This window comes from Ahaetulla prasina, chromosome 8, assembly GCF_028640845.1.
Source record: "Ahaetulla prasina isolate Xishuangbanna chromosome 8, ASM2864084v1, whole genome shotgun sequence".
Classification (NCBI taxonomy): Eukaryota; Metazoa; Chordata; class Lepidosauria; order Squamata; family Colubridae; genus Ahaetulla; species Ahaetulla prasina.
Window position 1 is genome coordinate 3346020 of NC_080546.1, and position 17500 is coordinate 3363519.

At 47.6% G+C, this 17500-nt stretch overlaps 1 protein-coding gene across 6 annotated transcripts in view; it reads left to right on the forward strand.

Annotated features, from left to right (window-relative positions):
• The window catches only part of ADAM33 (ADAM metallopeptidase domain 33), a 106974-nt gene that overhangs the window by 70646 nt on the left and 18828 nt on the right, over positions 1–17500 (forward strand). For all 6 annotated transcript variants that reach the window (XM_058193056.1, XM_058193058.1, XM_058193057.1 and 3 more), the window contains 5 exons: positions 149–233; positions 3492–3634; positions 10260–10437; positions 11374–11463; positions 12275–12470. In XM_058193056.1, coding sequence (XP_058049039.1) covers positions 149–233; positions 3492–3634; positions 10260–10437; positions 11374–11463; positions 12275–12470 — 692 coding nt within the window. The remainder of the gene's footprint in view (positions 1–148; positions 234–3491; positions 3635–10259; positions 10438–11373; positions 11464–12274; positions 12471–17500) is intronic.

A 17500-nucleotide genomic window follows, 5' to 3' on the forward strand; every position in this document is an offset into this window, starting at 1 on the left:
AAGAAGGAAGGAATTGGGAGGCACAGGAGGTTGGGAGATAGGGAGAAAGGAAAGAAGGAAGGAAATAAGGAAGGAAGGGATGGATGGAGGGACCATAATCCATATCCTTTGCTCCGTCCCCCATCCTTGTTCTCACGACTCCTTGCAGAGGGATCACCTTCAGAGGGACCACCATCGGAATGGCGCCCCTGGAGGGCATGTGCAGTGCGGAGAATTCTGGCGGCGTGAACATGGTAAGAAGAAGATGGCTTCCCCTCATCCCTTCGTCTTGCTGACCGACAGCTTCCCCCCTCGATGATACGGGATTAAAAATGCTCTTTGCTTGCAACGCATTGTGTTACTCTTGGGAAAACCACAAGAGAGCTTTTAGAATAGAATAGAATAGAATAGAATAGAATAGAATAGAATAGAATAGAATAGAATAGAATAGAATTTTTATTGGCCAAGTGTGATTGGACACACAAGGAATTTGTCTTGGTGCACAGGCTCTCAGTGTACATAAAAGAAAAGATACGTTCATCAAGGTACAACATTTACAACACAATTGATGATCAATATATCAATATAAATCATAAGGATTGCCAGCAACAAGTTATAGTCATACAGTCATAAGTGGAAAGAGATTGGTGATGGGAACTATGAGACGATTAATAGTAGTGCAGATTCAGTAAATAGTCTGACAGTGTTGAGGGAATTCTTTGTTTAGCAGAGTGATGGCTCATGGAAAAACTGTTCTTGTGTCTAGTTGTGCTGGTGTGCAGTGCTCTATAGCGTCGTTTTGAGGGTAGGAGTTGAAACAGTTTATGTCCAGGATGCGAGGGATCTGCAAATATTTTCACGGCCCTCTTCTTGATTCGTGCAGTATACAGGTCCTCAATGGAAGGCAGGTTGGTAGCAATTATTTTTTCTGCAGTTCTAATTATCCTCTGAAGTCTGTGTTTTTCTTGTTGGGTTGCAGAACCGAACCAGACAGTTATAGAGGTGCAAATGACAGACTCAATATTTTTTGTATTTCTCAATAGATTTTCTCAATAGATTTTCTCAATTTTCTGTAACAGATTAACAGAGTTGGAAGGGACCTTGTAGGTCATCTAGTCCAACCCCCGCCCCCGCCCAAGCAGGAGACCCTACACCATTTCTGACAAATGGCAGTGCGCTCTCTTCTTGAAGAGGCCAGGGCTGTCCAATCATGGTCACTTTACGATCTATGGACTTCAACTCCCAGAATTCCTCAGCCAACCACAGATTTGCATATGCCCCGCCTCTGACCATTGGGGTCCCCATTTTGCTGACTTTGGAAGGACAGAAGGCTGAGTCAACCATGGACCGGTCAGGATCGAACTTCCTGGCAGTCGGCAGAGTTAGCCGGCAATTCTGCATTTTAACCACCGTGCCACCACCAAGAGAGAGAAAGGAAGGAAGAGAAAGAAAGAAAAGGAGAAAGAAAAAGGAGGGAGGGAGGGAAGGAGAGAGGAAAGAAGAGGGAGAGAAAAAGAGACAGGAAAAAAGGGAGGGAGCAGAAGAAAGAAAAAGGAGGAAAAAAGAAGGGAAGGAAGGAGACAGTAAAGAGGAGGAAAGAAAAAGAAAGAAAAAGAAAAAAAGAAAGGAAGAAGGAAGAAGAGGAAAGAAGGAGAAGAAAGAAGAGGGAGAGAAAAAGAGAAGGGAAATAAGAGACGGAGGGAGCAGGAGAAAGAAACGAAATGGGAAAAAAGGGAAGGAAGGAGACAGTAGAGGGAAGGGAAGGAAAGGAAAACATAGAAAGAAAAAGAAAAAGAAAGGAAAAAAAGGAGAAAGAAGGGCAGGAGGAAGGAAGGAGAGGAAAGAAGAGGGAGAGAAAAAGAGAAGGGAAATAAGAGACGGAGGGAGCAGGAGAAAGAAAAGAAATGGAAAAAAGGAAGGGAAGGAAGGAGACAGTAGAAGGAAGGAAAGAACAACAAAGAAAGAAAAAGAAAGGAAGGAAGAAAAGGAGAGAGAAAGGCAGGAGGAAGGAAGGAGAGGAAAGAAGAGGGAGAGAAAAAGAAAAGAGAAATAGATAGAGGGACCAGGAGAAAGAAATGAAGGGGAAAAGAAGAAGAGAAGGAAGCAGAGAGGGAAAGAAGGAGGGAGAGGGAGAGAATAGCAACAACGCAGACTTATATACTGCTTCTTAGTGCTTACAGCCCTCCCTAGGCAATTTACAGAGTCAGCTTATGGTCCCCAACAATTGGGGGGTCCTCATTTTACCGACCTCAGAAGGACGGAAGGCTGAGTCGTCCTTGAGCCGGTCAGGATCAACCTGCTGGCCACGGGTGCGAGGGGAGGGAATGGCAAGGATTTGGGGGGGGGGGGGAGAGAGAAATCTCCTTCCTTTTCCCCTTGCAAGAAACAAGCCCTACATCCTTTGCAAACCCCTAATTTGGATTGCAAAATGAAGCCCACCCACCCAGTTCTGCGGATGCTACCTTGGCCGTACGCAGGTGCTTGGGAAAACAAATTCTGCCCCCCTTCTCCTCTTCTAGCTGAAGAACAGGGGTGAAATGCTCCCGGTTCGGACCGGATCGCCCGATCCGGTAGCGACGGCGGCGGGTGGTTCGGAGAACCGGTAGCAAAAATTCCTGCCCACCCTACCCCTCCCCCCAGCCCATGCCCAGCTGAGCCGCGCGATCATCAGAGTGTTGTTGTTTTTTTACTTTTAAAAGCATTTTTTCTTTGGCCGAAAAAATGCTTTTAAAAGTAAAAAAAAAAAAGCCTCTGATGATCACGCGGCTCAGCTGGGATCGCCAGAGGAGCCTTTTAAAAGTATTTTTTTCTGCAACCTCTTCGGCCGAAGAGGTTGTAATGAAAAAAAAAATGCTTTTAAAAGGCTCCTCTGGCGATCCCGGCTGAGTTGTTCTGATCGTCAGAGGCTTTTTGGTTTTCTTTTAAAGGCAAATAAAATAATTGCTTTTAAAAGAAAAGAAAAGCCTCTGACGATCAAGCAACTGAGCTGGGATCGCCAGAGGGGCCTTTTAAAAGCATTTTTTAACAACCTCTTTGGCCGAAGAGGTTGTAGAAAAAATACTTTTAAAAGCTTCTGGGGATCCCAGCTGAGTTGCCTGATCGTCAGAGGCTTTTCTTTTCTTTTAAAGGCAAAAAAAAAAAAATGCTTTTAAAAGTAAAAAAAAAAATCCTCTGATGATCGTGCGGCTCAGCTGGGATCTTCAGAACCTTTTAAAAGCATTTTTTTCTACAGCCACTTCGGCCGAAGAGGTTGTAGAAAAAATATTTTTAAAAGCCTCTGGGGATCCCAGCTGAGTTGCCTGATCGTTAGAGGGTTTTCTTTTCTTTTAAAGGCAAAAAAAATAAATGCTTTTAAAAGTAAAAAAAAAAAGGTTGGCCACGCCCACCCAGTCACATTACCCCCCCCATCAAGCCACGCCCACAGAACCGGTAGTAACAAATTTTACATTTCACCCCTGTTGATGAACCTTTTCCTCTCTCTCCCTCCCCCCTCCCTCCCCCCCCCCAACCAGGACCACTCGGAGTTGCCCATCGGAGCAGCCGCCACCATGGCCCATGAGATCGGCCACAATTTCGGCATGAGCCACGACGCGGAAGGCTGCTGCATGGAGGCCACGGCGTCCCAGGGGGGCTGCGTCATGGCTGCAGCCACGGGGTAAAAACGCAGGGGGGGGTCTCCCATTTGGGGAGGGGTGGGTGGGATTGTCCTTGGATCCCCGGTTGCTTGGTGGAAAAGGAGAACATAGAACACAGAAAGAGATTTACAGGAGCTTATGGAGGCTCATCTTTCAGAAATAGATCAAAAATTTAATGAAATGGAGAAAGAAATACTGGATTTTAAAGATTTGGTGGAAGAGCAGAGGGGGGAGATGAAAAAATTAAAGGAATCAATTACCCCATTATTGTTATCTAGTACACAGACAGAAGAAAGACTGGATGAATTTAAACAAATTAATTTAGATTTGCAAAGGAAAATAGATGAAGTTCAAATTAATCTGAACTTAGAAAATAAAATAGATGATATTCAGGTTAAGGTTGATAAGGCAGCCTTTGCTCAGATAGAGGAAGTGGAACCAGAAGATTTTGAAGTTAATATTGAAAAAAATTATCGTGTTAATTCTTGGTGGGCAAGGCAGAAGTGTTTACCGAGAGATGTGGTTATTTATTTTACAAATAAGAAGATTAGGTATGGAATTTTGCAAGCATTTTATAAAAATAAATTTCAAATATTAGGACAAGATATAATAATGATGAAGGAAATTCCTCCTAAAATGTTAAGAAAGAGAAAAGAATTTGCCTTTTTAGTGGATGAGTTTAAGAAATATCAGATATATTTTAGATGGGAGGTTCCAGCTGGTTTAACAGTGAATTATTTATTTATTTATTTATTTATTTATTAATCAAATTTCTAGACCGCCCTTCTCCCGAAGGACTCAGGGCGGTGTACAGCCATATTAAAATACATAGAAAGACAATGAATTTAAAATAATTTTAAAATGAAATATTTAGCCGGCCAATTGAACTAAAAATAATAAAACCAATTAAAATCAGTATAAAATTTAAAATTTAAAATTTAAAAGCTAAAAAATCTAATCCAGTCCTGCGCACCTGAATAAGTGTGTTTTAAGTTCACGATGGAAGGTTCTAAGGTCCGAGAGTTGGCGAAGTCCTGGGGGGAGCTCGTTCCAGAGGGCGGGAGCCCCCGCAGAGAAGGCCCTTCCCCTGGGTGTCGCCAGACGACACTGCCTAGCTGACGGCACCCTGAGGAGTCCCTCTCTGTGAGAGCGCACGGGTCGGTGAGAGGTATCCGGTAGCAGTAGGCGGTCCCGTAAATAGCCCGGCCCTATGCCATGGAGCGCTTTAAAGGTGATCACCAACACCTTGAAGCGCACCCGGAAGGCCACAGGTAGCCAGTGCAGTCTGCGCAGGATAGGTGTCACCCAGGAGCCACGAGGGGCTCCTTCTATCACCCGCGCAGCCGCATTCTGGACTAACTGCAGTCTCCGGATGCCCTTCAAGGGGAGCCCCATGTAGAGAGCATTGCAGTAATCTAGGCGAGACGTCACAAGGGCGTGAGTGACCGTGCATAGGGCATCCCGGTCTAGAAAGGGGCGCAACTGGCGCACCAGGCGAACCTGGTAAAAAGCTCTCCTGGAGACGGCCGCCAAATGATCTTCAAAAGACAGCCGTTCATCCAGGAGGACGCCCAAGTTGCGCACCCTCTCCATCGGGGCCAATGACTCGCCCCCAACAGTCAGCCGCGGCTGCAGCTGACTGTACCGGGATGCCGGCATCCACAGCTACTCTGTCTTGGAGGGATTGAGCTTGAGCCTGTTTCTCCCCATCCAGACCCGTACGGCTTCCAGACACCGGGACAGCACTTCGATAGCTTCGTTGGGGTGGCCCGGTGTGGAAAAGTACAGCTGGGTGTCATCAGCGTACAGCTGGTACCTCACACCGAAGCCACTGATGATCTCACCCAGCGGCTTCATATAGATGTTGAACAAGAGGGGCGAGAGAATCGACCCCTGCGGCACCCCACAAGTGAGGTGCCTCGGAGCCGATCTCTGCCCCCCCGCCAACACCGTCTGCGACCGATCGGAGAGATAGGAGGAGAACCACCGATAAACGGTGCCTCCCACTCCCAATCCCTCCAACCGGCGCAGCAGGATACCATGGTCGATGGTATCAAAAGCCGCTGAGAGGTCTAATAGGACCAGGGCAGAGGAACAACCCCTATCCCTGGCCCTCCAGAGATCATCCACCAATTATAAAGGAAGAAAGTATTTTCTCAATACAATTTGTAAAGCACGAGATTTTTACACTAATGTATTAAAGATTGGGAATTCTTTATTAATAGATGTTCAGTTGAATGGTGAATAGATGGTGGAAAATGTGTAAGACAGAACACAGAAAGAGAAAATCCTCGAGTTACAAAAGCTCATTTCGTGACCGTCCGAAATTACGCCACTGAAAAAAAAAGTGACTTGTGACCGTTTTTCATACTTACGACCGTTGCAGCGTCCCTGCGGTCACGTGATCAACATCCGGACGATGGGTCAGTTGACTCGTATTTACGACGGTCGCAGTATCCCGGGGTCACTTTGGCGACTTTCCGGCAAGTAAAATCCATGATGGGAAGCCAGGTTCACTTAACAACGTGTGTGACTAGCTCAACGCCTGCGGTGATTCGCTTAACGACCGTGGCAAGGAAAGTCGTGGAAGGGAGCCAAGCTCATTTCACAGATGTCTCGCTTAGGAGCAAAAACTTGGCGTGCTCGATTGTGGCCGTAAGTCGAGGAGTACCTGTGATAGAGCTGGAAGGGACCTTGGAGGTCTTCTAGACCAACCCCCTTGCTCGAGCAGGGGACCCTGTATCGTTTCTGACAAATGGCTGTCCAGTCTCTTCTTGGAAACCTCCAGTGAGGGAGCACCGACAACAGAGAATAAGAGGGTCGGGAGGGACCTTGGAGGTCTTCTAGTCTAACCCCCAGCTGTGCACTTGGAGGTGCACCAAAGGTGCTTTGAAGGAGACTTCAAGCTGTCTTCATCCCCCCCAAATCCTTGCATCTCTCTCTCCCCACCTCCAGATCCTCTGAAAACTGGATCACTGAAACCTAAACAAACTTCTGAGATTGCTCCCCTCTTAAGGACTAGAAACTTGCTTTGTATTCATCGCTGCCCGGCCCAGCAGGAGCAGGGCCGTGGTGCCGTTGCTCTAAAGAGCGAATATCTGGTGGGAAATCTCAGTCTTCCAAGTTGGAAGGGGAATAATGGCATTTCACAGAATAAGAGGTTAACAGAGTCGGAAGGGCCCCCCGGAGGTCTTCTAGTCCAACCCACCGCACAAGCAGGAAACCCTAAACCATTTGAGACAAATGGTTGTCCAATCTTTTCTTGAAAGCCTCCAGGGATGGAGCCAACCGCAACGTCTGGTGGCAAGCGGTTCCACCGGTTAATTGTCCTCTCTTTCAGGAAATTCCTCCTTCATTCCAGGGTTGCTTCTCTCCTTGCTGAGTTTCTTTCCGTTGCTTCTCGTCTTGTCTTCGGGTGCTTTGGAGAATAGTTTGACGCCCTTCTTATCTATATCTTCCCCCCAAATATTAGCAGACTGCTATCATGTCACCCTTAGTCCTTTTTTTTCCCCCTGAATCAAGTTTTATTGATTTTTCTTTCTTTCACGCACCCCACATATTTTATGAGCAGAGTATTGACCGTATCTTATACAACTTGTCGTATCCAAGTACATTTTACACAGTTACAAATTCTGCCAAAATGTTCTTTTTCCCCCATATTTTTTAATCATATCTTAATGTTTCTATGCTTATTCATATAATCTACATCTTCTTCCGCCCTCAAATTCTAATTTCTCCTTTTTTAATCATATATATTCTCTTTTAACTTTCATAGCAATTCATTCTTTATCCTGATAGATTTAAACGAGTTCGGAGGTTGCCTTTCTTCCATTTCATCTTTTTTGTTTAACAGCAGTCTTTCCTTCCTACTTTCTTTCCTCCTCTCCTACTCCTTCTCTACTTCCCCTTCCTTTCCCCCTCTCCTCCTTCCTTCCTTCCTATCTAATCTTCTCTCCTATTATTCTTATTTCCCCTCCCTTTCTTCCTCTCCTCTTCCTTTTCTTTTATTCCTCTCTCTCCTTCCTCTCTTCTCCCTTTTTTCCATCTCCCTACTCCTTCTTCCATCTCTCTCTCTGTTGCTGTGTTCATTTTCAATTTAGCATTTTCCATTATGGTGTCCAGGCAACCCCGATCTTTCCTTCATTTATTAAATATATTTCTCAGAATTCCCATCACATTTTTAATTATTATGTCACCCGTAGTCCTGAGAGAGAATAACAGAGTCGGAGGGGGCCTTGAAGGTCTTCTAGACCAGCCCTCTGCTCAAACGCTTCTCATGTTCCCCCCCCTCCATCATCCCCAGTCCTTCTTTTCATTTTCATTTCATTCTTTTCATTTTCATTTTCATTTTCTATTCTATTCTATTCTATTCTATTCTACTCTACTCTACTCTACTCTACTCTACTCTACTCTACTCTACTCTACTCTATTCTATTCTATTCTATTCTATTCTATTCTATTCTATTCTATTCTATTCTATTCTATTCTGTTTGTTCTGTTCTATTAAATTAAACATTCCCAATTTCCTGCAGCTGTTCTTCATATAATTTAGCCGCCTCTCCACATCTGGATGCTGGCTTATAAAAAGAATAGCTACTTTATGTGGGTTTGTTTCCAAGAATCTGCAGCTCGGCTTCCTAACGGCCCCCTTCAAACGCTTTTGTGTTTATAAAGGATAACGCAATAAACTTTGAATTTGGGGAAGGGGCTTTTCGTTTGTTTCATCAAGTTCTCAGGGTCGGTGGGCTAAAAATTCCCCGTCTTCCATCCACCCTCCCGCCTGCTTTTCCAGGCAGATTCTACGGAGGAAACCGCAGCGAAATGTAAATTAAAACCAGATTATTTGAAAATTGCAGGAAGTCGGGAGTCGAACAGCTTGTACAGTAGCAAAGAGGACTTGTTAACGACAATGGTGTGTGTGTGTGTAAGTGTGTGTGTGTGTTGTGTAAGTGTGTAAAACGGGGGGCTTCAAAGACACTGGGCAAAACAAGAGCTGGTTCAAACATCTTCTCTTTTCAGTCCATTTTTTTCGGAGCCCACCATGTGTGCCAAAGAAGTCCAGATAGTCCTCGACTTACGACCATTCATTTAGTGACCGTTCCAAGTTACAACGGGACTGAAAAAAGGGACTTGAAAAAGCTTAGGACCGTGGCAGCATCCCGAGGGTTACGGGATCGAAATTCGGATTCTTGGCGACTTGATTCGTATTTATGACGGTTTCCCCGAGGGTTCACACAATCCCCTTTTGTGACCTTCTAACGAACGAGGTCAGCGAGAAAACCAGATTCACTTAACAGCCGGGTTACTGACTTAACAACCACAGTGCTCCACTTAACAGCGGTAATCGAGAAAGGTTGTAAAACGGGGCAGTTGAGCCCCCAGATTTTCTGCCGTTGGGAGAGACGTTTCTTGAGCGAGTTTTGTCCCATTATAGGACCTTTGTTGCTGCTGTTGTTAAGTGAATCTCTGCAATTGATTAGTTAGTAACCCGGTCGTTACGTGAATCTGCACTCCCCCACCTGTTGACTTGGCTTTTCAGAAGTTCTCAAAAGGGGAATCGTGTGACCCAGGGACATGACGACCGTCATAAATACGAGTTAGACGTTGCCAAGCGTCTGAATTTCGGTCTTGTGACCCACGGGGGATGCTGCAATGGTCGTAAGTGTGGAAAAGGGCCATCAATCCCTTTGTGTTCCAGCGCCTTTATATCTTTCAACGGTCTCTAAATGAACGGACGTAAGTCGAGGTTTCCCTCTACGAACGACTGCAGTGACTCCCTTAGCAATCGTGACAAGGACGGTCACAAAATGGGGGCAAAGCTGTCTTTAAGCACTGCCTTGCTTAGCCACAGACTGTTTGTGGCTCAGTTGCGGTCGTAAGTTGAGGACTTCCTGCAAAACCACCTCCTTGAAATTGTTGTGGTTCGCCAGCAGCCTGCAGAGCTGGCAACGGAGTCAGAGAGCGATGAGGCTGAGGAAGAACATGGGCCAGTCCTGGAGGCTGGGGAAGGCCCGGATGAGGGCTCTGCGTCGGAGGCAGAGGTGGGGCCAGGGCCATCAGGGAGTGATGTGCGGACTCCGGAGCCTCCAGAGACTGATAGTAGTGAGGCAGAGGAACAGGAGGAGCCTGTTCCTAATGTACGCATGAGAAGAGCTGCCAGAAGGCAAGAACAGCTCAAGCAGAGAGGACGACTTGGGAGTAAGGCCAAGAGATGATTGGCCCCTCCCATAAGGCTTAAAAGACCAGCAACGGCATTTGGGCTCTTTGCCGGAAAACAACGTTGATAGCTTCGACTTGTTGCATTTATTTTTGTATCGGTGTCTTCTGAACGTTTGCCAAGAAAGGCCTTTGGCAATTTGCCTAATTGGACTAAGGTTAGTGATGGGACTGAGGAATTTGTGTTGGGAGGAATTAGTTTTAATTTAATTGGACTACGCTGAGAATGAGTTAATTCTCAGCTGTTCTAATAAAGTTTGTTTGTTTTTAGACTGACTGAGGTTCCTACTACCTACTTGGGCCTAGGTCACAACAGTGAGGTTTAGAAATGGAGCCTCGGATTCAAATTCTGCAAATTCTGCTGTTCCGGTCCTGAGTCGGTCTCTTTTTGTCTCTCTCTCTCTCTCTCTCACCCCTCCCCAATTCCAGGCACCCCTTCCCCCGGGTGTTCAGCGCCTGCAGCCGCAGACAGTTGGAGGGCTACTTCCAGAAGGGGGGAGGCGCCTGCCTCTTCAACCTGCCGGACACCAAGGACTTGGTTTTGGGGAAGAAATGTGGCAACGGGTTTTTGGAGGAAGGGGAGGAGTGCGACTGCGGGGAGGCCGAGGTAGGCAGGGGATTTGGGGGGAGGGGGTGGCATTGGGAAGAAAGGAGGGAGGGCAGTGAGCCCAGGGTGGGGGAGGGCGAGGCTGTCCGGGAGCAAAGCCATGGGGCTTGAGTCTTACGTCGAGGCAGAGAGCAGGTCAAAACTCCAAGATCTGATGGGCAAAATTGCTTTAGGGGTTAAGATGCCGGCTTAGGAACCAGGAGACAGGGAGTTCTAGTTTTGTCTGAGGCAGGAAAGGCAGCTGGGTGACTTTGGGCCAATCACCTGGAGACGGGGAGTTCTAGTGCTAGCCTTAGGCAGAAAAGCCAACTGGGTGAGTTTGGGTTAGTCACCAGGTGATGGGGAGTTCTAGTCCTGCCTTAAGCATGAAAGGCCACTGGGTAACTTTGGGCCAATCACCCAGAGATGGGGAGTTCTAGTTTTGTCTTAGGCAGGAAAGCCAACTGGGTGATTTGGGGCCAATCACCCGGTGGTGGTGAGTTCTAGTCCTGCCTTAGGCATAAAAGCCAGCTGGGCGACTTTAGGCCAATCACCCGGTGATGGTGAGTTCTAGTCCCGCTTTAGCCATGAAATCCGGCTGGGTGACTTTGGGTCAGTCAGTTTCTCTCATCCCAATCCACCTCACAGGGTGGGGAAAATAAAAGAAATAGAATAGGAAATAGGAAGGTCTTTTGGATATATTCACCACTTTTGAGTTATTTGGAAAAACAATAAGGCGGGATGAAAGTCAAAATAAATAAAACAGGGAAAAGACGCATCTGGCCAATATTTCACGATAGCGTCAATAGATGGAAATCCATGTTCCTGCGGGGAAGTTTTTCTAATAATTGAAGCTTTTTTGGCGGAGACCCCCATGAACGTGTTGGGCTTCCCAACCCCTAAATCCTGGCGATGCTGAGTGAAAAAAAAGTCCCCCTTTTTCTCCCCCCCCCCCAGGAGTGTACCAATCCTTGCTGTAACCCCCAGAATTGTACGCTGAAAGCCGGAGCTGAGTGTGCCCATGGAGAATGTTGTAATTCCTGCAAGGTAATAAAACCGATTGCGGGCCACCAAGGCTGTGGAGCATGGGAACTCTCGGGGGGGGGGGAAGTGTCTGCCTTGATTTGGGCGGAAATGGAAACCGGAGCTTGCAATACAGGTAGTCCTCGTTTAGCGACCAGAGTTGGAGGTGGCAACGTGGTTGTTAAGCGAAGTGGAACGCCGCAACTTTACAGGGTTACTTTGAACTTCCCTTGGCTTTACAGACCTGCGGAGGTCGTGAACGCGGGGATCGGTTGGAAAGTTACTTTTTCATCACCGTTGCAATTGCGGACATAACGAGGCGGTCGCTAAATGAGGAGCGTCTGTTGAGGACAGTTGCAATGAGAAAAAAAATAAGGCCTTGCTTTTTTTATTATAATAATAATAATAATAAGATGGGATATAAACAAACAAATGAACCAATAAAAAAATAATAGGATAACTATTTGCATCATTAAAGATATAGTTTGGGTTCAGTTAGGCAGGAACTGTCTTCACCCTCTTTCTCATACACAAACTCTCTTGCTCCTCTGGAATGAGGCCCCTCCCTCCTGGGAATCCAGACTACATTCCATTACAATAGGAGATATTTTTGCTTGAAAGAAAGGATCCTAAGATCGACCAAGACAGGATGGCCATTCCTTCCAGAGGTTCTTCAGAGGGTTGTCTGGACATTAGCCGTGGTCCCATGGTTAGGGTCTCCTGCGTATTGTTCTCCACATCCCGTCAAAGATGGCCGATGGAGATGAATCTTGGCTCATCTTCACTTCTTTGGTGGAAATTTCTCTGTCTGTTGTTTTCTCTTTGGCCTCCCTAGCTCAAGACAGCCGGGATCATGTGTCGGGAGCCGGCTGGATCGTGTGATCTCCCGGAATATTGTACGGGCGCTTCACCTTACTGCCCCGGCAATGTCTACTTGTTGGACGGCTCAACGTGTTCCCACGGAGAGGAGTATTGTTACAACGGCATGTGCATGACGCACCACCAACAGTGCATCCAGCTGTGGGGGCGAGGTGAGCATCGCCTGCCCTCTGGCGCTCTCTCAGCCAGTGGCTTCTGTTCGTTTGTTTGATTGTATCCTGCCTTTATTACTTTTACTAATAAATCAGGATGGCGGATATGCAGTATCTAACACACCTTGCTCCCACTATTTTCCCCACAACAACAACCCGGTGAGGTAGGGTTGGCCTGAGGGCGAGGGACTGGCGCAAAATCATCCAGCCGGTTTCCATGCCTAAGGCGAGACTAGAACTCACCGTCTCCTGGTGATTGGCACAAAGTCACCCAGCCAGCTTTCATGCCTAAGGCGGGACTAGAAGTCACCGTCTCCTGGTGATTGGCCCAAAGTCACCCAGCCAGTGTTCATTCTTAAGGCAGAACTAGAATTCACCATCTCCTGGTGATTGGCCCAAAGTCATCCTAGCTGGCTTTCATGTCTAAGGCAGAACTAGAACTCACCGTCTCCTGGTGATTGGCCCAAAGTCATCCTAGCTGGCTTTCATGTCTAAGGCAGAACTAGAACTCACCGTCTCCTGGTGGTTGGCCCAAAGTCATCCTAGCTGGCTTTCATGTCTAAGGCAGAACTAGAACTCACCGTCTCCTGGTGGTTGGCCCAAAGTCATCCTAGCTGGCTTTCATGTCTAAGGCAGAACTAGAACTCACCGTCTCCTGGTGGTTGGCCCAAAGTCATCCTAGCTGGCTTTCATGTCTAAGGCAGAACTAGAACTCACCGTCTCCTGATGGTTGGCCCAAAGTCATCCTAGCTGGCTTTCATGTCTAAGGCAGAACTAGAACTCACCGTCTCCTGGTGGTTGGCCCAAAGTCATCCTAGCTGGCTTTCATGTCTAAGGCAGAACTAGAACTCACCGTCTCCTGGTGGTTGGCCCAAAGTCACCCAGCCGGTTTCCATGCCTAAGGTGAGACTAGAACTCACCAACTCCTGGTGGTTGGCCCAAAGTCACCTAGCCGACTTTCATTCTTAAGGCAGAACTGGAATTCACCGTCTCCTGGTGATTGGCCCAAAGTCACCCTAGCTGGCTTTCACGCCTGGCAGGACTAGAACTCACTTTTTCCAGTGCCCCGTAACTTCAAATGGTCACGATGTGGACTGTTGTAACTCGAGGACTACCTGTAACTGCAGTTGTCATGCGGTCGTTACGTGAATCTGGCTTCCCCCATTCCTTTGGCTTGACGGAAGGTCCTAAGCGGAGATCACGCGACTTCGGGACGCTGCAACCGTCGTAAATAAATGCCAGTCGCCAAACGCCCGGAGTTTGATGATGTGGCTGTGGGGAAGGCTGCGACGGTCGTAAGTGTGAGGACTTTTATCAGTGCTGTTGGTCACTAAACAAATGGTTGTAAGTCGAGGACTACTGGAATACCCATGCTCCTGTTTGGTTTTGTGGGCGGGGTCTTCCTGACATCACCATTGTCTTTTAGATCAGGGGTCCCCAACCTTGGCAACTTTAAGCCCGGTGGACTTCAACTCCCAGAATTCCCCAGCCAGCTTTGCTGGCTGGGGTATTCTGGGAGTTGAAGTCCTCCGGGCTTAAAGTTGCCTTTAGATTGGGAGAGAGGCTCCATCTCCTGGACACTTTTGGTACTGCAGTTTATGTACTATAAACTTAATTTATAAACTTGCTCAGAATTCTCTTCTCAGGCTGGACAGACTAACAGAAGGGGATATTTGCAGCCTGTCGATGAACAGGTAGTCCTTGACTTACAACCATTCGTTTAGTGACCGTCCAGAGTTACAACGGTGGTGAAAAAAGTTATGTCCGTTTTTCACACTTTTTTTTATTTTTTATTTGCATTTATATTTATTTATTTATTTTATTTTATTTTATTTTATTTTTCAAATTTATATACCGCCCTATCTCCCTAAGGACTCAGGGCGGTTCACAGGCAGTTAAAATACATATAAATACAGATTAAAAAACAACAATTAAAAAACTTATTCTATTGCCGAATTTAAAAAACAATATAAATAATAAAAAACCCCTTAAAACCCATAACTTTAAACTCTAATCCAGTCCCGCGCAGATGAATAAGTGCGTTTTAAGCTCGCGACGAAAGGTTCGGAGGTCCGGAAGTTGACGAAGTCCTGGGGGGAGTTCGTTCCAGAGGGTGGGAGCCCCCACAGAGAAGGCCCTTCCCCTGGGTGTCGCCAGACGGCACTGCCTAGCTGACGGCACCCTGAGGAGTCCCTCTCTGTGAGAGCGCACGGGTCGGTGAGAGGTATCCGGTAGCAGTAGGCGGTCCCGTAAATAGCCCGGCCCTATGCCATGGAGCGCTTTAAAGATTGTCACCAACACCTTGAAGCGCACCCGGAAGGCCACAGGTAGCCAGTGCAGCCTGCGCAGGATAGGTGTAACACGGGAGCCCCGAGGGGTTGTTAAGTGAATCTGGTTTTCTCCGAAGACTCAGGGCGGCTTACACTGTGTCAAGCAATAGTCTTCATCCATTTGTATATTATATACAAACTTATTGCCCCCAACAATCTGGGTCCTCATTTTACCGACCTTATAAAGGATGGAAGGCTGAGTCAACCTTGGGCCTGGTGGGACTTGAACCTGCAGTAATTGCAAGCAGCTGCTGTTAATAACAGACTGTCTTACCAGTCTGAGCCACCAGAGGGCACACTTACGACCTTTGCAGCGGGTCCGCGATCATCTGACCAAAATTCGGACGCTTGGCAACTGACTCATATTCCCGACCGTTGATTCACATTTACGATGGTGGCAGCGTCCCGAGGGTCCCGTGATCTCCTTTTGTGACCTTCCGACAAGCCAAAGTCAACGGGGGAAAACCAGATTCACTTAACAACCGGGTGACTGTCTTATCAACGGCAGCCATTCGCTTAACACCGTGGCAAGAAAGGTCCTAAAATGGGACAAAACTCACGTAACAAAATCTCTCACTTAGCAACAGACATTTTGCGCTCCATTCTGGTCATAAGTCGAGGACTCCCTGGGGTTTATAAATTTGGGGGAGGGTCTGTTTGGCAAGGGGTGCTAAATCGGACCCTGTCGGCGTAAATACCTTCATGAACTGGAATAGGCATGGCAACAAGGTTGGCCAATGGGGACTGTTTGGTAACTGAAACATAGTAGTTGCGGTGTGAGCCACGAGAGACAGCTAGGAGCCTGGGCGTGGCTTAGCTCAACTGTTCTGTATATAGGAGAAGCTTTGTCTATGCCAGTGATGGCGAACCTTTTCAGCACCAAGTGCCGAATGTGGAATGTGCGTCCATCCACGTACATGTATGTGAGTGTGCGTGTGCCGTCCAGCTGGTCTTTGGATTTCCGGAATGCGCGTGTGCGCTGTCCACCTGGTCTTCGCACATGCCGGAGCACTGGAAACCCGAAGACCAGCTGGCCAGCACTCGCATACCTTTTTGGGGGCCGTTTTTGGCCGTTTTCCGATCCTTCAGTGCCCATGAAGACTGTTCTTTCCCCCTCCCCACTTCACAGAGCAAACACAAAGAAGCGTGTCTCCCAGTCTTTTTATTTGCTACGGACCTGATTTTCTTCAGTTGAGGAAATACTTGGCAGTGACCGTGCAAAGGCCGGCCAAGTTCTGAGTCCGTTATCTCGTGTCCCAAGATCCGTTGCCAAAACTCACTGACAAAGTCCTTTAACCCTCCAACAACTGAGCCGCAGTGCACCCTAGGTAGCCTTTTTGTCCGTCACAAGGGCCACATGGCAGTTCCACCCACTTTTATACCCTGTGGGGTGTGGCTCAGTGACTCGGCAATCTCTGAGCCTGCCACACCTTTTCGTCTGCTGCGCACGCTTATCTTTTCGTCGCTGCCTCGGATCAATCCAGGATTGATCGTCAGCAGCTGGGACTTGAGGCGTTGCCAGGGAGGAGGAGGGTGCGGGAGAGGGAGGCCTTGTCAGCTCCTCCTCCTGGCCTGCAGCTGGAACTTGGGGCGGTGCCAGCAGGAGGGTCCTGGCGAGGGAGGCCTTGCTGGCTCCTCTCCCTCACTCCCCAAGTCACTCTCCTCCATGAGGACATGTTCGGGGGATGGAGCCACAACAAAGACCATGTGCACCGGAAGGCAGAACAGCAGCTGCCAATGGCACGTGTGCCCACAGAGAGGGCTCCACGTGCCACCTCTGGCATTCATGCCATAAGTTCGCCATCACAGGTCTGTGCCGCCCCGGCCTGTGCTTGTACCTACTTACAATCTCTTCCCTCTACCACGTGCGAAAAACCAGCCTGAGTATTGTATCAGCGGTGGGATTCAGCTGGTTCAGACCGATTCGGGCGAACCGCTAGTGGTGACCTGCAGGTCCGCCCACCCGCCCTGGCACTATGCCGTCCTATTTAGCCACATTTTCTAAGCCGTATGCATGCGTGCAAGCTGAAGGTGCAGTCACATTTTTGGTGCATGGCGAACCGGTAATAAAATTATGTGAAACCCACCTGTGTATTGTATATACGCCTTATGTGTTATTATGTATATCAGGGGTAGTCAACCTTTTTATACCAACCGCCCACTTTTGTATCTCTGTTAGTAGTAAAATTTTCTAACCGCCCACCGGTTCCACAGTAATGCGCTGTGTATCGTCATCTGCGCATGCCTCTTGCGCATCGTGGATAGGGTTTGAGGGGGGCGCCGGCTACCAGCTCTGCTTGTCTGTTACAGCTGGGGGGAGATGCGCGAGCTATTCTGGGACGAGGCTCTTTTGTTTGCGGTCGCACTATAGCGCCATTTAGTTTCACTTACGTAACGTGAACTAAACTTATGCGCGGGCGATACAAATAGCATATTTTCAGAAATTTAAATGGTCACGGGGAATTTTATGAAAACCTAATGAAAATGTTTTTAAACAATGCTATGAAATTTTTTTAAAAAGTCAGGTAACTTTTAAAAAAGGAAAGTGCTTCAGTATTGGACAAAACCCCTACCGCCCACCATGAAAGCTGGAACGCCCACTAGTGGGCAGTAGGGACCAGGTTGACTACCACTGATGTACATAAAGAAGTTTTGAGTCCTGCTGAATTGTCTGATTGTGTGTTCTGCAACAAACTCTGA